The following is a 20,146-nucleotide window of genomic DNA, read 5'->3' on the forward strand; positions in this document are numbered from 1 at the left end:
GACTGCCAAGTTACACCAGGGGGTACGTGTGAGTGGTAGCAGTGAGAGTGGTGAGAAGAACTCAAACTCAACGCATTTCCAAGGTAGAAAGGATCAGATCCCTGAGAGCCTAGAATGGGGAGGGGTCGAAGGGGCTGCCCTCTACTGTGATGGGAAGTCTGGGGCAGGATGGGGGCTAGGCAGACCAGAGCTGTTTGTGTGGGGGGCCTTGGGTGCAGAGGGGAAACACCCTCAGTGTTCACAGCTCAGCTGTCGGGCCACACGGGGTTAGGAGCCATTGGCTTGTAATGGGCGCCCACAGTGTGAGGATGGCAGACCTGTACCAGGGGCAGGGAAGAGGGAAGGAGCCCAAGAATGGAGGCCTGGGGCCCTTGATACCAAGAAGGACCAGGCTGTGGAGGCTGAGGAGCAGCTGTGCGGTAGGGAACCAGCAGGGTGAGGGGGGTGTCCCAGAGACCACGTTGGAGAGGCTTCAGGGCCAAGTGGTCACGAGCTGCAGGAAGGGCCTGAGGACCAGGGCTGAGAACCGGCCCCTGGACTTAGTGACGTGGGCAGTGGTGACAGAGCTGCTCTAAAAGGAGGGAGAGAGACGGAGGGCTGCCGGAGAGTTTGTTGTCATCTCTGTCTTAGAGACGATGGACCGCAGCAGCTTGTTTATGCACAAAGATCACTTGGCAGCTGGAGCAGGGAAGCCCCTGCATGACCATGGGGCGGGACGGGGGTCCTCAGGCCGCAGGGGTGGGGCAGCAGAGCCCTTGGGTGTGGTAGGAGAGGAGGGTCTCCCCTGAAAACGTGGTAGGAAAGGGTGAGGGCCTGGGAGAGAGAGGGTGGGGCTGGGGTGGGAGTGGAGAGGAGTATGGGGACTTGCATGACCCTGGAAGTGTGGATAGCAAGTGTCAGAGAGACCTGGTGGCTGGTTCTTCAACTGTGGTCGACTGTGGGCCCAGAGTGACCATCAGGCGAAGAGCCAGGAGCTCACAGGGTGGGGTGGGGCCACAAGTAGGAGTTCCCTGGGGACCGGGGCAACCGGGGACGGGTGGCTTGGAAAGCGGAGGAGGGCAGAGAGGGACTGCATTGCTGCCTTCTGGCCCTAGTAGCCAATTTATCCACCCACCCAGCTCGGCCACTCTGCTTGCATCCCCTGAGATGCATGTCCCCACTATCTCTGTGTACACTCCAGCCCCCGAGACCGTAATTGTCTAGAAAGGGCTCATTTGGAACGCTTCTCTACAGCTTGTGCCTACAGCCCCACTGCCACCCCATCCACTGCCTTGCTCCATTTGCAGAGACTGCGAAGGGGCCCAAGTTCCTAATTTACTCTCACTTGGAAAGAGTGCTCGGGCAGTGAAGCCGAAACTCGTCCTGGCATCAGAGTGATGGTGTCTTCACCCAGGACCCAGATGCAGGTCCCACTGCTCATCTGTTGAGCCTCCTAGAAGCCAAGGCAAGAAGGGAAACTGGAGAAACTGCAAGGCTTTTATTCTTAGTTGGGACAAGCTTCTGAGGGATTTTGTTTTGCTCACAAATTCCTCGCTTGACACTAAATTTCCACGTGGGAGTTTATGAAAGGAGCACTGAGATAGACAACTGCTAGATCCAGGATAACTGTTTTGTAGGAGAAGCAGTTTTCACAAGATTCTTCAGACATGGAAGATCTAGATATAAAAGGAGAGTCTAACCAGAAAGATAAGGAGGCGGGGAGTGGGAGCTGTTTATGGCCCCCCCATCCCAGATGGTCAGACATACCCTTAGAAAGGAGTAAAGTAGGAATTGGAGCCCACACTAAGGAGGTGATGAGATAAACAGGCAGCAACACAGAACGGAAGGGAGAGCACGGAACATGGGAAGGGCAAGCCCTCTGACCCGCCACAGCTAGAGGCAATGGCTCCAGGTGGGATTTGGGCTGAAAAGATTTGGGGTTGGTTGAGGGATCCCTGGTTTGTAGATTCCCTGGGCCTGGGTGAAGCTTTCTCTGGGACTGCGGGTGGGGTGAAGATGGAGGTGCATGAAGGGAGGCAGAGGTCTGCTCTTTCCCACCCCTCCCTCATCTCAGGTTCTCTCACTGGGTGCTGTATGCGGTGTCTGTGTCAGCATCTCCTGTCCCCCAGGCTGGGTACCGGTGTGCCATCCAGGCTGGGTGGCGAGGCTGTCAGCTCCATAGGATGCATTTGTGCGTCTCATCAGGCGTCACACCTCTGAAGGCTGCATAGCCTAAAGCATCCAGGGGTTCTCCCAACAGAAGGATAGGATTTGAAAATTCATGCTAACCAGGTAATGGAAGAGCCCTTGCTTTGCCAAAGGAATCACAGCAGATTTTCATTAAAAACACCGCACTCTCTACCTCTGCTGTAGGATGTCAATAGATGCTACAAGAAAAAAGGTCAGATAACATGTGAGAGGGTTAAACAGGTTATCTTTACTGCAGTATGCCTCAGAGGCACTAGTGCCACAGTCATCAAATCCAAGACATGCCCTTGAGTAGAAGATGATCAGCGTTTGACATGTTACTAAGAAAGGAAATGTGTCCAAGTTGGGGAGTGTCACGGGGACCCTTCCATGAAGCTGTGCCAGTAAAGGCTGCAGTCGGTGCAGAAGATGAGAAGTAAACCACCACCAGAGAGGGACCGCACAGTCCTGTGGCCTCTGTCCTGGCCATTGTGGAGTCAGGGAGGAATCCCGACCCTTTGAACGGCCAGCCGGTTCTCAACTGGGGCCACACCATCCACGTGGTCCCCAAGGGGTTTCAGGAGCTGTGCCCCAGATCACTGGTGGGAGCAAACAGAAACCTACTTGGGAAGATCTCAATTTCAGTCCAGGCCAGTGGTGATCACAAAACACCATCTGTGAGATTTCCGGGATGTTAAAATGCAAGGAAGTGTGCAACGAGGCCTGGTGGAGGATAGGACATTTCCATGCCCCCCTGGAGGCTCCTGGTGCCCGGCAGCAGTGGTCACCATTTGTTCAGTGCAAACTTGGTGCCAGATTGGGTGAGGGACTTGGCCTGCTTCAGCTTTGACTGGCCTTGCGGCTCTTGCGTGGAGACAGCATCACCACTGCCATTTCTGGCAGAGGGTACTGGAGAAACTCTGCCTGGAGCTGCACAGAGCAGGGGCGAAGGTCTGCTGAGGGCTTGCTCTTCCCTCACATCAGACACTCTGGGGGCCATCCTGACCTGCCAAATGGAGCACATGTCCAGAAATGCAATTTTTCAATCAAGTGCCTGTTGCCTAAATGGAGGCAGTTTCTGGATCAAATTCTGCTCCAGCACACCCCAGTAGCTATGTGAAGTCGTCTTCTGTTCAGTGGTCTGGGCAGTACTGGGCATCTCGTGGCCCCAGCTGTATAAGCCTGCACTTGGGTAAAGGGGTCAGCCTTTGTGTAAAGTAATATCCACCAGCAATGCTGCCGTCTCTGGTCTGATTTGAGAAGATGCTGGCATAAATATCATGTTGTCATATTAGCATTTGCTAAAACTTCTGAAGGGACTTCCCTGGTAGTCCACCACTGGTTATCCCAGTGCCACTGCAAGGGGTGCGTGTTCAGTCCCTGATGGGGGAACTAAGACACCCACATGCTGCATGGTGCAGTCAAAAAGTAATTAATAAAAAAAAAAAAAACAACTTCTGAAAAATGTCCTGGTTCCAGTCACCTTTCTGGTCCATGTCCTATCCACCTGTAGGTCTGTTGACCTCCCCCTCCCCGCAGAGCTGTGCGACCCCCAAGGGCAGTCTGGAGAGCTGAAGCTAGAGTGAGTGGGAAACCCCCTTCCTGCAGGAGGATGAGCCAAGTTGCATTCCAGGTCCCATTACAGAGCAGAGGGCTAGACTTCTGTTACTGAGCTGTCCTGTCACCATGAAATCAACAGGAAGCCACAGGAGGCACTATGATTTGGGATGTTCATTTTGGGAAGCTGGTCTGCTTACCACATTGAAGCCAAGATATTGTCCGGGCACATCCACAATAAATGGGAAGTTTAGCCCCAAATGAGCAGATGTTAATAAATTCGGATCCCTCCAAATAAAAATTCAGATGCATTTTAGTCTACTCTCAGCTCAGTGGGCTGAATCCCTTAATCTACTAAATTGTTATGGAAAAACCCTTATCTCTGTCTGTCAAAATCACTGCTGTCATGGGGTGCACTCTTGGGAGGCATGAGCTGCCTCATAATAACTTAGATTTTGTGCAGTGTAGCCTTAGCGTGAAGAGAGTCACACTTTTTTTTTTTTCATGTTTTCTTTTTTACTGTGGTAAATCACATAATATAAAACATACTGTTTTAACCATATATATGGTGAATGAACTCAGTGGTACTAATGACATACACATAGTTGTGCAACTCTCACCATCATCAATCTCCCAAATTTTCCACCTTCCTGAACTGAAACTCTGTCCCCATTAAACACTAATTCCCCCTCCCCCTCCCCACACCCACACCCCCACAACCCCCGATCCCTGGCATCTACCAGTGTACTTTCTGCCTCTATGAAATTGACTATTCTAAATACTTCATATAAATGGAATCAAATAGTATTTGTCTGCACCCAATGTATATTGGAATGCATTTTAAAGGTTAACTTAATAATGTCCTGCAAACAGATGGTGCCTTTTTTTCCCCTGTGCTGAACAGTAGCTTCTCATTAGTTACCTATTTTATATATGGAGGATTGTATATGTCAATTCTTATCTTCCAGTTCATCCCACTGCCTCCTGTCCCCCCTTGGTATCCATACATTGGTTCTCTACCCGTGTCTCTATTTCTGCTCTGGAAATAGGTTCACCGGTATTATTTTCTAGATTCCACATATATGTATTAACATATACTATTTGTTTTTCTCTTTCTGACTTACTTCACTCTGTTTGACAGCTTTTAGGTCCACCCTGAGGGTCACAGACTTGAAGGAGAACAACACAGGGTTCAGGCCAGGGCCTGGGGACAGTCTGGACAACAGGGGCCAGAAGGGGACAGGTAAATATTGCTGGTAAGTGACAGTGACCCTCCTCTGTGGGCAGCCAGGGTGGCACTGGGAGGAGGTGGGCTGCAGGTTCTGGCTTTGCCTGTGCCCCATTGGGCAGTATGATCTCCCATAGGGCAATCCCACCTGCCTTCAGGCCTCCTGCCTCATGGGTGGGCAGGGCGAGGCTGTCTGCAGGTGGGGAAGGAGGGGTCTGCATTCTGCCTGGTGGGGCAGGCCCAGGGACCTGAGCCCGCTTGGCAGGGGAGAAAAGGGAGGACAGACTGCATTTAGTGCAGAGAAGAGGAGAAGGTGTGGGGAATCAATTCCAGTTCCATAAGGGGCCTCTGGCAGGAGATCGTGTGTGCAGGAGTTCGGCTGGTCCCTGTTGGGCCTCCCATGCTCCCACCTCCACTGGGGTGACTCATGCCTGCATAAAGGGTGAATCATGTGGGTTACGAAACCAAAGGGCTCCTGAGAGGGAGGCTGGAGAGGCCCCAGGGAGGCCATCATCCTTGGGTCCTGCTCTGTCCCCACTGGCTCCTGCCCCTCATCACCTGCCTTCTACGTGCCAAGCCACAGAAGCACACCCTGAGCTCTCTACAGCCATCCAGAGGCAGATGGTCAGGTCACTGGTCCTCTTCCCACTTAAAGGCCTTCCTGGCCTAGTTTCTGCTTTGCTGCCAGTGTTAATCAGGGTAAAGCCTTGCTTCCCACGTGTTGCCAGTTGGGACCAACAGCCCTTGGGAGGAATGGCAGAAGAGACCCTGGCCAGTCACCTGTCCCATGTGTGACACTCCTGGAGCTCTCCAGGTGCACCAAGTGTGTCTCTACTGGACTCTAGGTTGCTGGAGGCAGCAGAGCCAGGAAGACCCCACTGACTGTCTCCCTGACTGGTCCCAGGGTCGGGCGGTGGGGGTCGGGTGGCGTTTAAGTCTGCACAACTAGTGATCTCCTACTGCGAGGCAGGCCAGAGCTCATACAAACACTCAACAAAAGCTGGTGCATGGCCAGCGCTCCTGTCATCCTCTGAACAGCGCCACCGGGGAGATGACTGTTGTCACTGCACTCACAGATAAAGGGGTGGCAGTTTGCCCACGGTCGCGCTGCTGGGAAATGGACAGTTGGGGACCCACAGCGCCGTCCTCCCTCAGGAAGGCTGTCCCCGAGGTTCTTCCCAAAGCCAAACGTCTCTGGCCCCCTTGCTGTGTCCCACTGTCAGGCCTGGTTTTCAGCGGGGCCGACCCGTCTTTCCTTGTGGTTTCTTCGCCCAATATTCAGGCGAGCCGCGCTCTCACGCGGGGACGAGTAAGGCTTTGCGCGCAGGAGGTCAAACACTGTTAGGCAAATGACGGAGGCCCCCAGGCACCCCGACGGGAGGGAGATGCGGGCAACCAGGCTGGGAGTGGGACTCACCTGAAATGCCCTGGCCCTTCCGGCCGCTGGGGGAACGCGTGTCCCGAGCGCCCCCTTAGTCTGCGGGAAGTTACGGGGTGAGGGGGGAGCTCTTTGCTCGGGGCGCGCGAGGGACGGGTGCCGGTCACCGAGCGCGGGCCAGGGCACTGCCGGGCCGCGCGGGCGGGAACGCGCGGCGGCCGCCGCCTCCTCCCCTCGCTCCCGCCCGCAGCGGCGGCGGCGGCGGCGGCGCTTCCCCGGCGCGGAGCGGCTTTAAAAGGCGGCACCCCACCCCCCGGCGCACTCGCCGCTCCGGCGCCGCGCGAGCCTGCCACTGCCATGCCTCCGCGCGCGCCGCCCGCGCCCGGGCCCCGGCCGCCGCCCCGCGCCCCCGCCCGCGCCGGGGACGCGGGCCCCGACTCGAGGGCCGCCGGCGGGCCCGGGCTCCGGCCGCTCGCGCCGCGCCCTTGGCGCTGGCTGCTGCTACTCGCGCTGCCCGCCGCCTGCTCCGCGCCGCCGCCGCCGCGCCCCGTCTACACCAACCACTGGGCGGTGCAAGTGCTGGGCGGCCCGGCCGTGGCGGACCGCGTGGCCGCGGCGCACGGCTACCTCAACTTGGGCCAGGTGAGTGCGGATGGCCCCGCGCGCCCAAAACTTTGGCTGTCGCCGGCGGGCGCGGCGCGAGGGGGCGCCCTGTGAGGAATCTCCCGGAGCGCGGCGCGGGGTCCTCGGCGGCCAACGGGGCAGCACCCAGACGCGGACACCTGCCCAGCCGCGCGGGTGGGGAGCCCGTGAGAGCGCCGTCCTCCCGTGTTCCTCAGGTCCTCCCGCCGCCTACCCGGCCTATCGGCGCCGGCCCTCCAACTAGACGGGCGGCGCGGGGCTCCGGACCCTGTACGCGCGCAGGTGGGGACTGAGGTGCTCTCCCTCGGCGTCCGAGTCTCTCGGAGGGAGGGCGGCCGGAGTCAAGGGGGCTTTCCGGGCGGCCTGGACCCCGCAGCCAGAGGCGAGGGTCCAGCCTTTAATCCCCTCCAGGCCCCCGGCAGGGGTGGGGGGAATTGGCTTCGTCTCTGGGCCTCTGGTCGGCGGGTCTGATAGCAGTTCTCTGCGGACCGGTCGTGTAACCTTAGGCTGGTCTCTTCCTTCTTTTCCATCCGCCCGCGTGTCGGGACGTTGACCTTGTGTACTTAGGTGCGCGATGTTTGGGACGGGACGGTCCAGTGTTTCGGGCCGCAGAGCACCTGCCGGGGCCTGACCACTCCCGCGCCTGGTTCGCAGGAGTGCTGTCAGCGAGCAAGAGGGGACAAGCCTGGGGCAGGACCGCGGGTGGGGTAGCTCCATAGGACCTCAGAGGCAGGCTCCCTTTTCCTGTGCCAACCCAGCCCGGCGGGTTGATCCTGATCTATGGCGGGTGGGGGCCCACCGGGGGACCTCTCTGTGCGTTGAGCAAACCTCCAACAAACACTTAGAGGATCAAGTGGAGTGACAGGGACGCGCCTGCTCATAACTGAGACCCTGCCACCAGCCAGCGTTAAATTTAGTTTCATCATTATCCGTGGCAGAAGTGGGCCACCTCTGGTGTGGCTCTGATGTGAGTGACATTTCTTTGCATCCTAAGTCCGGTGCGAACGCTGCTAACGTGAGTTGTGCGGCCTTCTGGAAACGTAGATCCTGCTGTCTGAACTGTACTTCACACCGCGTGGGTCAGAGAGTGTCTGAAATAACCCATCATGTCCTTGGTGTGTCTTTTTGTTGTATATTGAACACTCAGGTCTCTGCAAACATCCTGTGATTTAAGATTTGCCTTTGGGCAGCACTGGCTTCAGTTCCTAAATCTGAGGTTCCTAAATCTCCTGGTCCACGGTCCAGATGAAGGAAGTACTTCTTGGTGCTCTTCTGGCGCCTGCTTCCCCTGTTGGCTCAGGCCCGGCTTCTGCCACAGTTCATTGCTCCGCCCAGGTGGCCCGGCAGTTTGTCTTCAACTAAAAGTGACTCTTTAATGGCACAGTAAATTACAAAGTGCCTGGGTTCCTGGCTTTTATAATTAAGTGAACAGAGGGGAACTGAAGTAGAGCAGGGAGCTCTGGGACATTGCAGTAGAGGCCTGGTGAGGCCCCTTACCACTCCTGCCCTCAGGCATCAGAACCGCCAGCCCCCTGACCACACCCCATCTTCAAACAACTTGCATCCCACTACTGAGGGGCTTGTGCTGTGAAGCCTGCTGTCTTTGCTTTGCCTGTGGGAGAGGTTTCGTTGGGGTGTGCACCCTTCCCCCCGGATCTCCTGGGGAGTGTCCAGAGCAGCCGAGGTGGGCTGCACACAGCCTGGCACTCAGCCTGGGAATGGGATGCTGCTGGGACTGATACAGGAGGCCGTCACACACCCAGGGCATAAGAGCTGTCTTGGAGGTGAGTGTGTGTGTGTTTGTGTACACGTGTGTGATTTCTCAAGGAGGGCCTGTTACCCTGTATTCCCAGTGCAGCTTTCCTCCCCACCTCCCCCAAGTGCACTGCTAATGTGGAAAAGGCCCGGAGCAGTCCGGCCTCTACCTACTCAATAAGAACTCTTTAAAAACCTTATTTGCCTTCTTCAGCCAGGAGAATTTGTGACTCATAAATAAGATGTATATATTATTAGCTTTGATTTATGGGTGAGTGAGCCATGGTGAAGCGAGGGCTGGGAGCGCTTTGTGTCCACACGGCAGAGTGTGTCACTTCTGATGGTTGTACTATGCTTTGTCTCCTTCCACGTTCCTGGCTCCCAGTTTTTCTGTGAGTGACCTTCCCTAGACCCTTAGTGGGCAGCTGGTGTTGTGCCCGGTGCCTGCCCTGACTCTTCATCCTGGTCTTTGCTGCACTCAAGCCCTGACTTTACCTTCATACAACCATGGACCTGATCCCATTTATCTTGTGTGGTGCAGGTCAAATGATACCAGTGGTTATTCACCTGTCTTGAATCATGGATCCCTTTCAGAGTCTGAGAGAGTCTCTGGATCCTCTCCATTTAAAAATATACATCATTGGGAACAGGACAAACATGTTTCTTTTTGCCCCTCAACTCATTATATTATAATGGGAATCCCAGATAATGCAACACAATTTCCAAAAAAATAAAGATTGGGAAGAGCCAAATGTCAGTCTTGACAGAGGACAAAATTAACCATATGGATAATCCAAGAGAACCCAGAGGCCAACTATTAGAACTAAGGAGAGAGAGAAGTGGGGGCTTGATTGACAAGAGACCCCTGACGATGGCCACAGCTGCGAGGACAGCATAAGAGCTGTTAGATACTTAGGAATCAATCCTAGAGACGTGTCAGACTCCCGTGAAGAGGATTATAAAACATTGTAAAAAAAGTGTTGGGAAAAAGAAGGCAAGAATGATGGAGAGAGAGATTACATTCATGATGGGAGAGGTGACTGTCACAGGTCCCCTCAACTAATGTGTAAATTCAGTATAAGCTAGTTTTAGTGCGTGTAGATTTTTATATTGAATATGAAATCACACAAATACCATAGATGACTCTGAGAAGGAAGATGGGGAGGACAGTGTCTGTCACCATGAGTTTCAGTGGTCATGGCAGTTCTGCCATGGCCTGGTGATGGTTGTGTCCGTCGGTGACATTGACTCCAGCCCAGGCATATGTGGGAGCTTGTGTGTGAGCCAAAGAGGTTCTTGTGGATGGGAGGGCTGGGCAGTCCAGGACATGGTGCTGAGAGAGCCAGGTCTCCACAGGGAAGGGCAGCAGACCCTCACCCCCACTCTGTATGGGAACTCCAGATAGGATGAGAGCCTGAGTGTGTATCATTGGGGAAGACCTTCATCACATCAGCAAAGGAGAGGATTTCTGTTTATAACTTATTTTACTGAAGTATAGTTGAATTACATATTGGGTCAATTTCAGAGTGATTCAGTTGTACATACATAAATATTGTTTTTTATGTTCTTCATTTGCAGGATACTGAATGTAGTTCCTTGTGCTATATAGTAGGACCTTGTTGTTTATCCATCCTATAGATAACAATTGGCATCTGCTAACCCCAAACTCCCAGTCCATCCTTCCCCCACCATGCCTCCCCTTGGTAACCCCAAGTCTGTTCTCTGTGTCTGTGAGTCTGTTTTATTTCATAGATAAGTTGATTTGTGTCATATTTTAGATTGCCACTTCATTCTTTTTTGTGGCTGAGCAGTATTCCATTGTATGCTATTTCACTGCTAAGTCATATCCAACTCTTTGCGACCCTGTGGACAGTAGTGTGCCAAGCTCCTCTGTCCATGGGATTTCTCAGGTAAGAAGTTTGGAGTGGGGTGCCATTTCCTTCTCTATTGTATATATGTGCCACATTTTCTTTATTCAGTTGTTGATGGACATTTAGTTTGCTTCCATGACTTGGCTATTGTGAATAGTGCTGCCATGAACATAGGGCTGCATGTATATTTTTGAATTATAGTTTTGTTCAGATATATGCTCAGGAGTGGAATTGCAGGGTCATATGGTAGTTCTGTTTTTAGTTTTTTGAACACTCTCCATACTTTGCTCCATAGTGGCTACACCTATTTTCATTCTAACCAACAGTGTAGGAGAGTTGAGAAAGGAAAGGATTTCTTAAACAAGACACAAGAAGATCAAATAGAGAAGGGAAGAGATTGATCCATTAAATGTTCTATATAACAAAGGTGTCATGAAGGCAATGGCACCCCACTCCAGTACTCTTGCCTGGAAAATCCCATGGACGGAGGAGCCTGGTAGGCTGCAGTCCATGGGGCTGCTAAGAGTCGGACACGACTAAGCGACTTCACTTTCACTTTTCACTTTCATGCACTGGAGAAGGAAATGGCAACCCACTCCAGTGTTCTTGCCTGGAGAATCCCAGGGACGGCGCAGCCTGGTGGGCTGCCGTCTATGGGGTCACACAGAGTCGGACACGACTGAGGTGACTTAGCAGCAGCAGCAACATTAAAAAAGCAAATAAGAGAGTAGGAAGTATTTATAACATATAACAGTATTTTATAACATAACAGATTCATGTGTAGATTATTTAAAAGGCTATAAATGAATAATGGAGAGGGAAATAGCAACCCAGTCCAGTATTCTTGCTGGAGGATCCCATGGACAGAGGATCCTGGTGGGCTACAGTCCATGGGGTTGCAAAGAGTCGGACACGACTGAGCAACTAACATATGTAAATGAATAAGAAAAAGGATAAGCGCCAGGTAGACAAGTGGGGAAGTATATATGAATAGGAAATTGAATGAAAGGGAAACCCAGGTAAGAAAAAGTGCCCAGCCTCCCCGGGAACTGATGGGCCTTAAGGTGGCCGTCCCACTTCACGCCTGTGGGGTTGGCAGACCGAGATGGTGTTAGCATCAAGGGCTGCCTGGGCTGCGGAGGAGCCAGGAATTGGCAGTGGGTACAGCTGCTTGGAGAGCGATAGGAGGTCGGTTATGTCAGCATGTCCGCATCCTGGCTTCAGCCTGGGAGACCCTCACTGCTGCCCCAGGAGACGTGTACAGGAGTGTCCACGGGGTCATCTCTAGATGAAGGGAGACACCACCTAAATACCACCAGGAGAAGAATGGAGGAGAAAAGTTGTCACACCACAGGGTACTCAACAGTACTTAGAAAAGAGGGAACTAGGTGTGTATCTACATAAATACATCCCAGAATTAATGTTGAGTGAAAACGGCAGGTTGCAGATGCACAGTGTAATAGTATTTATGTAAATTTTTAAAAAACACTAAGCCATTTTGTAGAACTTAGGAACGCTTACACAGGTAGTGAAAGTATAGAAGCTTGAGCTGGAAGGATCCACATCAAATTCTAGTTAGTAGAATTTCAAACTTAATCTGCAATGTTCTAATTCCTAATCTACTTTAGGAGCATATAGGTATTTGTTGTTGTTCAGTTGCTGAGTCATGTCCGACTCTTATGACTCCTTGGACTATAGCCCGTCAGGCTCCTCAGTCCATGGGATTCTCCAAGCAAGAATGCTGGATTTGGGTTGCCATTCCCTTCTCCAAGGGATCTTCCTGACCCAGGGATTGGACCTGCCTCTCCTGCAGTGGCAGGCAGATTCTTTACCACTGAGCCACCTGGAAAGGCCAGGCATATATATATATGTGTAATATATGTAAGTTATATACAAAATTATGTTTAAGCATTTTGCACTTTTTTGTGTGTCAGAACATATTATATACACCCACTTGCATACAGACATGCATATGTACATGGATATACACATGCACATTCATATGCATATACATGTATCCACATACACCTACATACATGCACACACAGATATACACGTGCAGTGTTAAAGGAGGGGGAGAAAAATGTACATCATACCCATGTATGACTGTTCTTGGGCCACCCTTGGGCCCAGGTGAGAAGGCCCTGCCTAAAGTCTCAGGCTGGTCACCCGTGGGCTCAGGTGAGAATGCCCTACCTAGACTAAAGTCCAGGCTGGGTTGGTCCACTTGTGTAGGAAGCGGTGACCTGGAGAAACAGAAGTCCTGGCTGCAGTCACAAGGTTCTTGGGACGGAGCTGTATCTGGAGCCCATGCACCCCTCTGCCAGTCATCTTTCTCCGTCAGGTCAGCTCTCAGCAGAGAGAGCCTCAGCCCAGCCTACATCATCACCTCTGACGTTGCTCACTCAGAGAAAAGACAGGTTGTTCATTCACATGAGAAGTATGGCAGCAAGCCATTGGCCCCCACTGGATACAGCAGCACGGCGTCGGCAGCTCTTAGAAGTGATGTTTATCTTAAGGGTGGTACTGAGGCGCCGTGCTTGCCCTTGCATTTCTGCTTTGCCTGGAGTATTGAGCTAATTTGTTGGTTCTGAGTCTGAGCATAAAACAGCAGGCTGGCTGCCAGGGCCCTGAAAGATCTAAGAGCCATAAATGGTTTTGAACTTTCCTTAAATAGTTTTATTTAAAATAGCTACTGAGCTGAGTGTACCTGGCCCAGAATTTCAGGTGGGCCTTTGTCATTCACTTGTCAACAGAGGAAAATTGTCTTGCTGCACACAGCTTGTTCTTACAACCAGGAGCAAGCTGAAGCTTTAGCCAGGTGTTAGAAGTGATGGGCCGGAACTTGTTCCAGTGAGTGTTGGGGACTTGGGAGGGACGAGGGGAGCCCAGAACAGCAGTCACTAGGTACTGGTTTTCACCTGGAGGCTATCTTGCTTTTATGTTCTCAACTGGGAGCCATATTCCTGGATGGTCTGTGAACAGCAAGGGCAAGTTTCTGGTGTGAGCTGGGGCGGGGGGCGCGGTTAGGGGGTGGGGATAGACAGAACTGGGACTGCGAAAGTCATGCAGTAAGTATTACATGTTCCTGTCTGCCCTCTTCATTCAGATGGTAATGGATTGAAGTGGACAGGGCTTTATTTGATGGGCAATATGGTGAGTCACTGGGGCTACAGTCGGGGGAGGTGAGAAAAGCTTGAGTTGCAATGCATGGCGCTGGGAGAGCCCCCAAGGCCAGGGTCCGAGGACTGAGAACCCGGCCAGGGGGCTAGCCAGCTCTATGGCCCATTGGGGAAGTTGTTTTAAACTTCTCCAAGCAGAGGCCAAGGGTGTTGGTCCTGGTGGAGCGGAAGAGCCTGTGGGTCGTCTGGACCCCTCCCTGGTCTTGAACTACACAGGACTGTCTACATTTTGGGGAACACTCCAGGCTCCTCAGGATCTCTGGGCTCCTGCACAGATCTGGCCTCTAGAAAGCAGTTCCTCTGGTCTTTTCTGGCACCTCTGGCACTGGTGCCCCTCTCTCCAGCCAGCACCCTGCCCATGGAGGCCTTCACGATCACGAGTTGTCCATGTCCTTTCAAGCTGGGACTGCAGCACGGCCTTGGCACTGACTGGAGACCCTGGTGTGTGCTTGGGCTTGGCCGGTGGTTCCCTGGGACTGCTGTCACCATGGAGCCTGGTACTGACCTGCAGGTGCTGCTGGGCCTGTTCACCATGAGGAGACCTCGGTCCAGTTAAGTGTGACTTGCTACACATTACAAACCAGCAGGCCAGGGCCCAAAGCCCTCCCTTCTGACTGTCCTGCCTGCTCACTCGCCTGGCAGAGGGCCGTCACCCTGCATCTCAGACTCAGGTAAGCCATTGGGCGAGGAGCCTTTCAGCTGGGTGCTGCCGCTGACACATGGGCCCGTGTGGACCCACCAGCCTCGAGTGTGCATACAGTGCCGGCGCTGGTGTGATCCATGCTGCATGGTCTTTGCTGGCTCCTTCTGCTTCACACTGAGGCTTATTCCTGAGTCTCCATGGTGGAGGGAAAAACCCATCCCTCCCCAGGGGCCGCACACAGTCCTTCATAGTCTGAGGCTTTCCCCTAGATGGGCCCTCCTCCCCCTCCCCGTGGGTCCCGGTTCACCCAGAGCTGGAGGCCTGGAGGGTGCCGCCACCTTCTTGCTCCCGTGCCTCCTATGCTGTCTGTAACCACGCTTCTGTCTTTGGCCTCCTGTTCCCCCACTTCTCCCCGTCCAGGGCATGTAGACCCTCCTGCCCCTTCTACTGCCTTCTGCTCTGGCCAGACCCCTCACTCTGCACTTGCTTCCTCGTGGCATCCTTGGTGCTGTTCTGTCAAGCGAGAAAGGCTCTCTCCTACAACCCTCCCGGTCAGTGCCTTGTCCTTCCTGGCTGGCTGCTGCTCTGCAGCCATGCCCCTGGGCTCCCAGGCCTCTGCAGTGCTGTCTGCCGGCCACTGGGCTCTGTGCTTCGTGGGCACCTCAGTTCACACCCATGGTCTGGCTGCTCCTGGAGATGAGGTCCGATGGAGCTGTCTCTCTGGTGCAGAGCCGTCGGCCCAGGGCAACCTGTGCCTGGCAGACATGCCCACATTGATTCAGACTGTGTTTGTTAAGTGCTCCCCTGGGTGCTGGGCCCTCAGAGTCAAGGGGAAGGCGCCCCTGGAAGAGCCTCTCGTGGGGGGCAGGGTGCAGGCATTGTGACTGAGCACAATCAGGCTCCTCTCAGTATCTGGACAGAACCATCTCCCCTCCACCGCTTATCTGGATCCCTGCTTCTGGGAATCTCTCGGCGGGCCCTTCCCAGCTCCATGGTACGGGGGGAGGAGCTGCCCTGTGATGCTGTAGCTGCCCCCCAGTCTGGTCGGCTATATACCCCGGCCCCGCACCACCCTATAGGGTCCCGTCATCCTGCCGAGTCCTGGTCTCTGTGCGGTCCAGTGTCTCTGCTTGTGGAGTGTTGCAGACCTGGCGGCAGGCATGAGGCCCTGTCCAGCACCGCACAGAATGGGATGAGCAGCCATCAACTCTCGGGAGGGAGCCTTGTACTCATGGGATGGGACCGGATCTGCAGCTTGAGTTCCCATGGTAACCGGCCCATCAATGCCCTCAGTGTCAAGACGGTGGGACCGTGGAGAAGAAGAAACAGGCTCATTGTCTCTGCCTTGGCCGCTTGGGCCCAAACCAGACACACTCTGCAGGGCTGGACAGTCCTGGCCACTGTGGGGCACAACCTGGCCAGAGAGGGGCTGTGGGCTTCAGCTTCCTGACCTCCCTGGAGCCTCATGACTTCCTGCCCCTGGCGCCGTCTTCCTTGTTGGTCTGCTCAATGGGAGAAAGGGCCTGTCTGCCACAGGGGTGAATAAACCGTGTCCAGTGTCGTGGTTGGGTGCTTCCCATTTTGTTTGTGCTCTGGTTCTCAGAGATGACCTCCTGTATTCATTACACCAGAACCATCATTGCCTGTGAAAGGACCTGGCCCACCCTGTGATCCTTGTCAGATGCCCCAAGGTGGACAGTTGGGGCAGGAGGGAGCAAGGGGCAGGGTTGGGGAGCCCTCTCGTCAGATAAAGGCCTAAGGTCCCCTGGTCCGGAGAAGAGGCTGTTCTTCCACTCACCCATCATAATCCTCCAAGTCGGAAACCAGGGCATCACTGGGTTCCCCTTCCTCCCTGGTGCCCGTCTGCGACTCCTCTCTGCCTCCTGGTCGTGCCTGCAGCCTCCTCTCTGCGCCTGGGTTTCTGCCTCCCTGCGCCGTTCCCCACCCCAAGCTGTTCGTTCCCTGCTTTGAAATCACAGAGGCTCTTCTGTAGCGGAGCCTAACTGTGTGGCCCTTGGGAGTGAGCTGTCCCCCCTGCCCCCTGCCTCTCCATCCCCACCCAGAGCCCTCACAGTTGCCAGACACCCCAGCTGGTCCAGACCTTCACTGAGCTGGAAGTGTGCCACATGCCTTTTGTTTCTCTGCATCTGCTGTTTTGGGGCTGCTGCTTTAACCTGGGCACCCGTTCCCGTGGAGCCCACCTGGAGAGCCTGCCCCTCTTCAGGACTAACTGAAGTGCTGTTTCCTGCCCTGTCTGCTGCCTGGTGGGGCAGTGCTCTGGTCTTCAAGTTCCAGGGCCCTGGCCTGATAGGGAGCCTGTCTCCCTGCCACCCCGCAGCCTCTTGTGGTCTGGCCCCAGGCCCGCTGTCCATTCCCACACCACCTCCAGAAGCACCGGGGGACTGGGTCACTTGGCCACTGGGTCCCAGGACCTCTGTCACGACTGCCACCAGTTGGCTTTGAGCTGCCCTTCTTGTTCACCAGGCACTGCTCTGATCATCACCCCTGAGCCCTATTAACCCTGTTACACAGATGAGCAAGCTTAGGCACGGAGCAGTTGAGTAACTCATTGAGGCTCAGGCCCCTTAGAGCAAGGCTTTCCACGGAGGCAGCTTTCATTCCAGCATCCACTTTGGGAAAGGGTGCAGAGAGCAGGTGGCCATGGGGCTGCAGTTGGGGTTTCCTAACTGGTGAGGCAGAGGGTGCAGTCCAGGCAAAGGAAAGACTGAGATATAGCAGTGCCTCATGTCCAGAAGATGCTGGCACCCTCCCAATGAGGGGCAGGGCTGAGCTGCACGTTCAGACCCTCCCTTCTTACCAGCTCCCTGGGCTAGGGCCTCCCTTCAGAGGCTTAGGAGTGCTAGCGGTAAATAATCTGCCAGTGCAGGTTAGACCAAGAGACATGGGCTCAATCCCTGTGTCGGGAAGATCCCCAGGAGGAGGACATGGCAACCCACTCCAGGATTCTTGCCTGGAGAATCCCATAGATGGAGGAGCCTGGTGGGCTACAGTCCATGGGGTCACAGAGAGTCGGACATAACTGAAGTGACTAGGCCCACATTCATGTGCAGGAATGAAGGTGGCCCATAGCACTCCTGACCTCTAGAGTCTGAGAGTCTCAGGGCAGGGAGCTTCCCCTGGACGCCTCCCATGGCCCATTGAAGCCCCCGTGTTTTCCACCTTGGATGAGAGTAGAGAACTGTCCAGCAGACACCTAGCCAGAAACCAGAACCGCAGAGAGGGGCCTTTGTGACCCAGGGTGGCACCCAGAGTGGCCTGGCCTGGACATGAAACTGTATGGTTACTTGATTTTCTTTGTGCAATACCAAAGAATACAGTATGTAGAAAAGTTGGAAAATATGGAAAAGAGCAAAAAACTCTGAGAAAAGATCATTGATAATTCTACGCCTATCCCAGATAAACACTGTTAACATTTTGGGCTGTGCCCTCTTATCATTAAGCTTTTTAGACTGTGTGGGTATGTGCATGTGTGCATGCATGTTCGTTTGTATATCTGGGTATATGGGTGTACACACACATGTACAGACAGTTCTAGGCCGATGGTGTTGCACAGTTGTTGCAGCTATACCTCCTGGGTCTGTAACTGTTTTGTGGTGAAATTTTTAATAAATGTTCAGTGCCCTGGTGGTTCCTTACCTAATCTTGCCTGACATTTAGGTCAGAGGATTCTTTGTGAGGTCATATTGCTGCTGATGGAGAATGCCAGCACTGGGTGGGGTGATGCACAGGTTCCCCGCCCTCTCTTCCCCCGCACCTGCTGCCAAGCCTCTCCCACCTGGTTCCCATGCTGGTTACACCCCAGCCCCATCCTGCATCACCCACCTTGCACAGGGTCCCATACTTGATGGCATGTGTCAGTCTAGCTCACAAGGATTCTATGAAGCACTTTTTCCTTATTTGATAAAGCTACTGGTATGCTGTGTAAATATCCTCCCTTCAAAGAGAATTCAAACAGTGAAAGATAGATGAGGAGAAGGACCCCAGATCCCCTGCCTCTCCTCATCCCATTCTCAACTGACCCCTCCCCCAACACCACCCGCCCACATGTTACTGTCCGTGTGTCCTGTTTTCACGGAGGGTGAATGGGCCATGCCAGATGTACCCAGCAGTACATTTTGGAAAGCTCTCTACTGAAGTACGTAGAGGTCTACCTCCCTCTTTTGAAGTAGTTTTAAGCTGTTGTATTGAAGCCACATATTTGGTTACGGCATTGCCTTGTTCATTCATGTTATTTTATTTTTCTCCAGGTTTTTTTTTTCCTGTATCATAAACAACATTGCAGTGATCATTCTTGTTCCTCTTCTCTGTATGAGAATTTCTGTAGGCTACATAATAGCAAAAACAAATACGAGTAGTGAATATGTAAGTCCCCTACATACAAACCTTCAAGTTGTTTTTTTCAAAGATGTGAATGTGCATTCACACATCCACTTACGTGACTTAGTTCGTGCGTCTGGTGTATGCTGTCACGTGCATGCCTCCTCTACACGTGGTTGTGCTCTTGTGCGCTTGAGTGTACAGTCCTGTACAGAGGACAGCAGTGCAGCGTCTTTATTTCAAGCCCAGGATGTCCAGAAGCAAGTGTTAACGCAGTGGTGATACTGCTGGTACTACCGTACTTTCAAGGTACTGTAAGATTAAAATTGTTTTCTCTACTTTTGTGTTTGTTATCTGATATTTGTATGAAAAGTATTACAAACCTATTACAGTGCACTACTATATAGCCAAGTGTGTTAGTTGGGCACCTGGGCTTACTTTGTTGGACTCAGGAACAAATTGGACTTAATGATGGTCCTCTTAGAGTGGAACTCGTCTATATGTTGGGGACTTACTGTAATAATCACAGATACCTCTTGAGCCTTATTATGTGCTTTCCCTGAACTGACTCATTCAATCTTCTTAAGAACCCTGCAAGTAGGTATTGTCATTATCCCCTGTTTACAGAGAGGAAGCTGAGGCACAGGAAGGTTAAGTAACTTGTCTGTGATTGCAGCGCTTGCCCATACCAGAGCCAAAATCTGAGCTGAGGTGGTCTGGCTCCAGAGGCCAGGGAGCTGCTGAGGCAAAGCTGAGTCCATGGGGTGGGGGTGAAGCGGGGCAGGGCTGGGAGGAGGGAGTAAGGGGTGGTCCAGGCAGGTGGGGCCGGGTGACACTGCCCACCCCTAGAAAGTAGGTGGGAGACCAGGCCCTCAGTGGTCCTCTGGGGGAGATTGTCAGTACTATTCTCACAGGTAAAAATCAGCTCTCATGGTTGTTTTAATATGCTTTTTTTTTTTTTTCCTGATTACTGTTAAAATTAAATGCTTCTTCATAAACTTATCAATCATTTCAATTCCTCTCTGAAGGATTTGTTTATATTCTTTGCCCATTTTTCCAGTGGTTTATTTTTCTTTTCTCCTGATAATCTGTAGGTGCCGTCACTCTCTTGTGGTTATGAATCTTTTGTCTGTAAATAGATTCTCCTGTGTCACTTTTCTCTGAATGTTGTTCAGAGGGTGTGTTGGCTGCTTGTTTTTGGAGGTAAAATGCACAGTTGCCATTGTTTGCAGGGCTTTGGGCTTGTCACTCATGTGACTGAGTGAACAAGGCAGGGTCCCTGTCGACAACAGAAGAGAACTAAGTAACCATTGCCAGAGGAATAGTACAAGGAACACACAGGTGGGACCCGCCTGCTTTAGGATGACAGGAGAGTGGGGCTGGTTT

The 20,146-nt window shown here is 53.1% G+C and overlaps 1 protein-coding gene across 2 annotated transcripts in view; it reads left to right on the forward strand.

Annotated features, from left to right (window-relative positions):
• Nucleotides 1-6,671: 6,671 nt before the first annotated feature.
• Nucleotides 6,672-20,146, forward strand: part of PCSK6 (proprotein convertase subtilisin/kexin type 6) — a 169,915-nt gene continuing 156,440 nt past the window's right edge. For both annotated transcript variants that reach the window (XM_027520640.1, XM_027520641.1), the window contains exon 1: nucleotides 6,672-6,971. In XM_027520640.1, the coding sequence (XP_027376441.1) occupies nucleotides 6,687-6,971 (285 nt within the window). In that variant the 5' untranslated portion in view covers nucleotides 6,672-6,686. The remainder of the gene's footprint in view (nucleotides 6,972-20,146) is intronic.

This window comes from Bos indicus x Bos taurus, chromosome 21, assembly GCF_003369695.1.
Source record: "Bos indicus x Bos taurus breed Angus x Brahman F1 hybrid chromosome 21, Bos_hybrid_MaternalHap_v2.0, whole genome shotgun sequence".
NCBI lineage: Eukaryota > Metazoa > Chordata > Mammalia > Artiodactyla > Bovidae > Bos > Bos indicus x Bos taurus.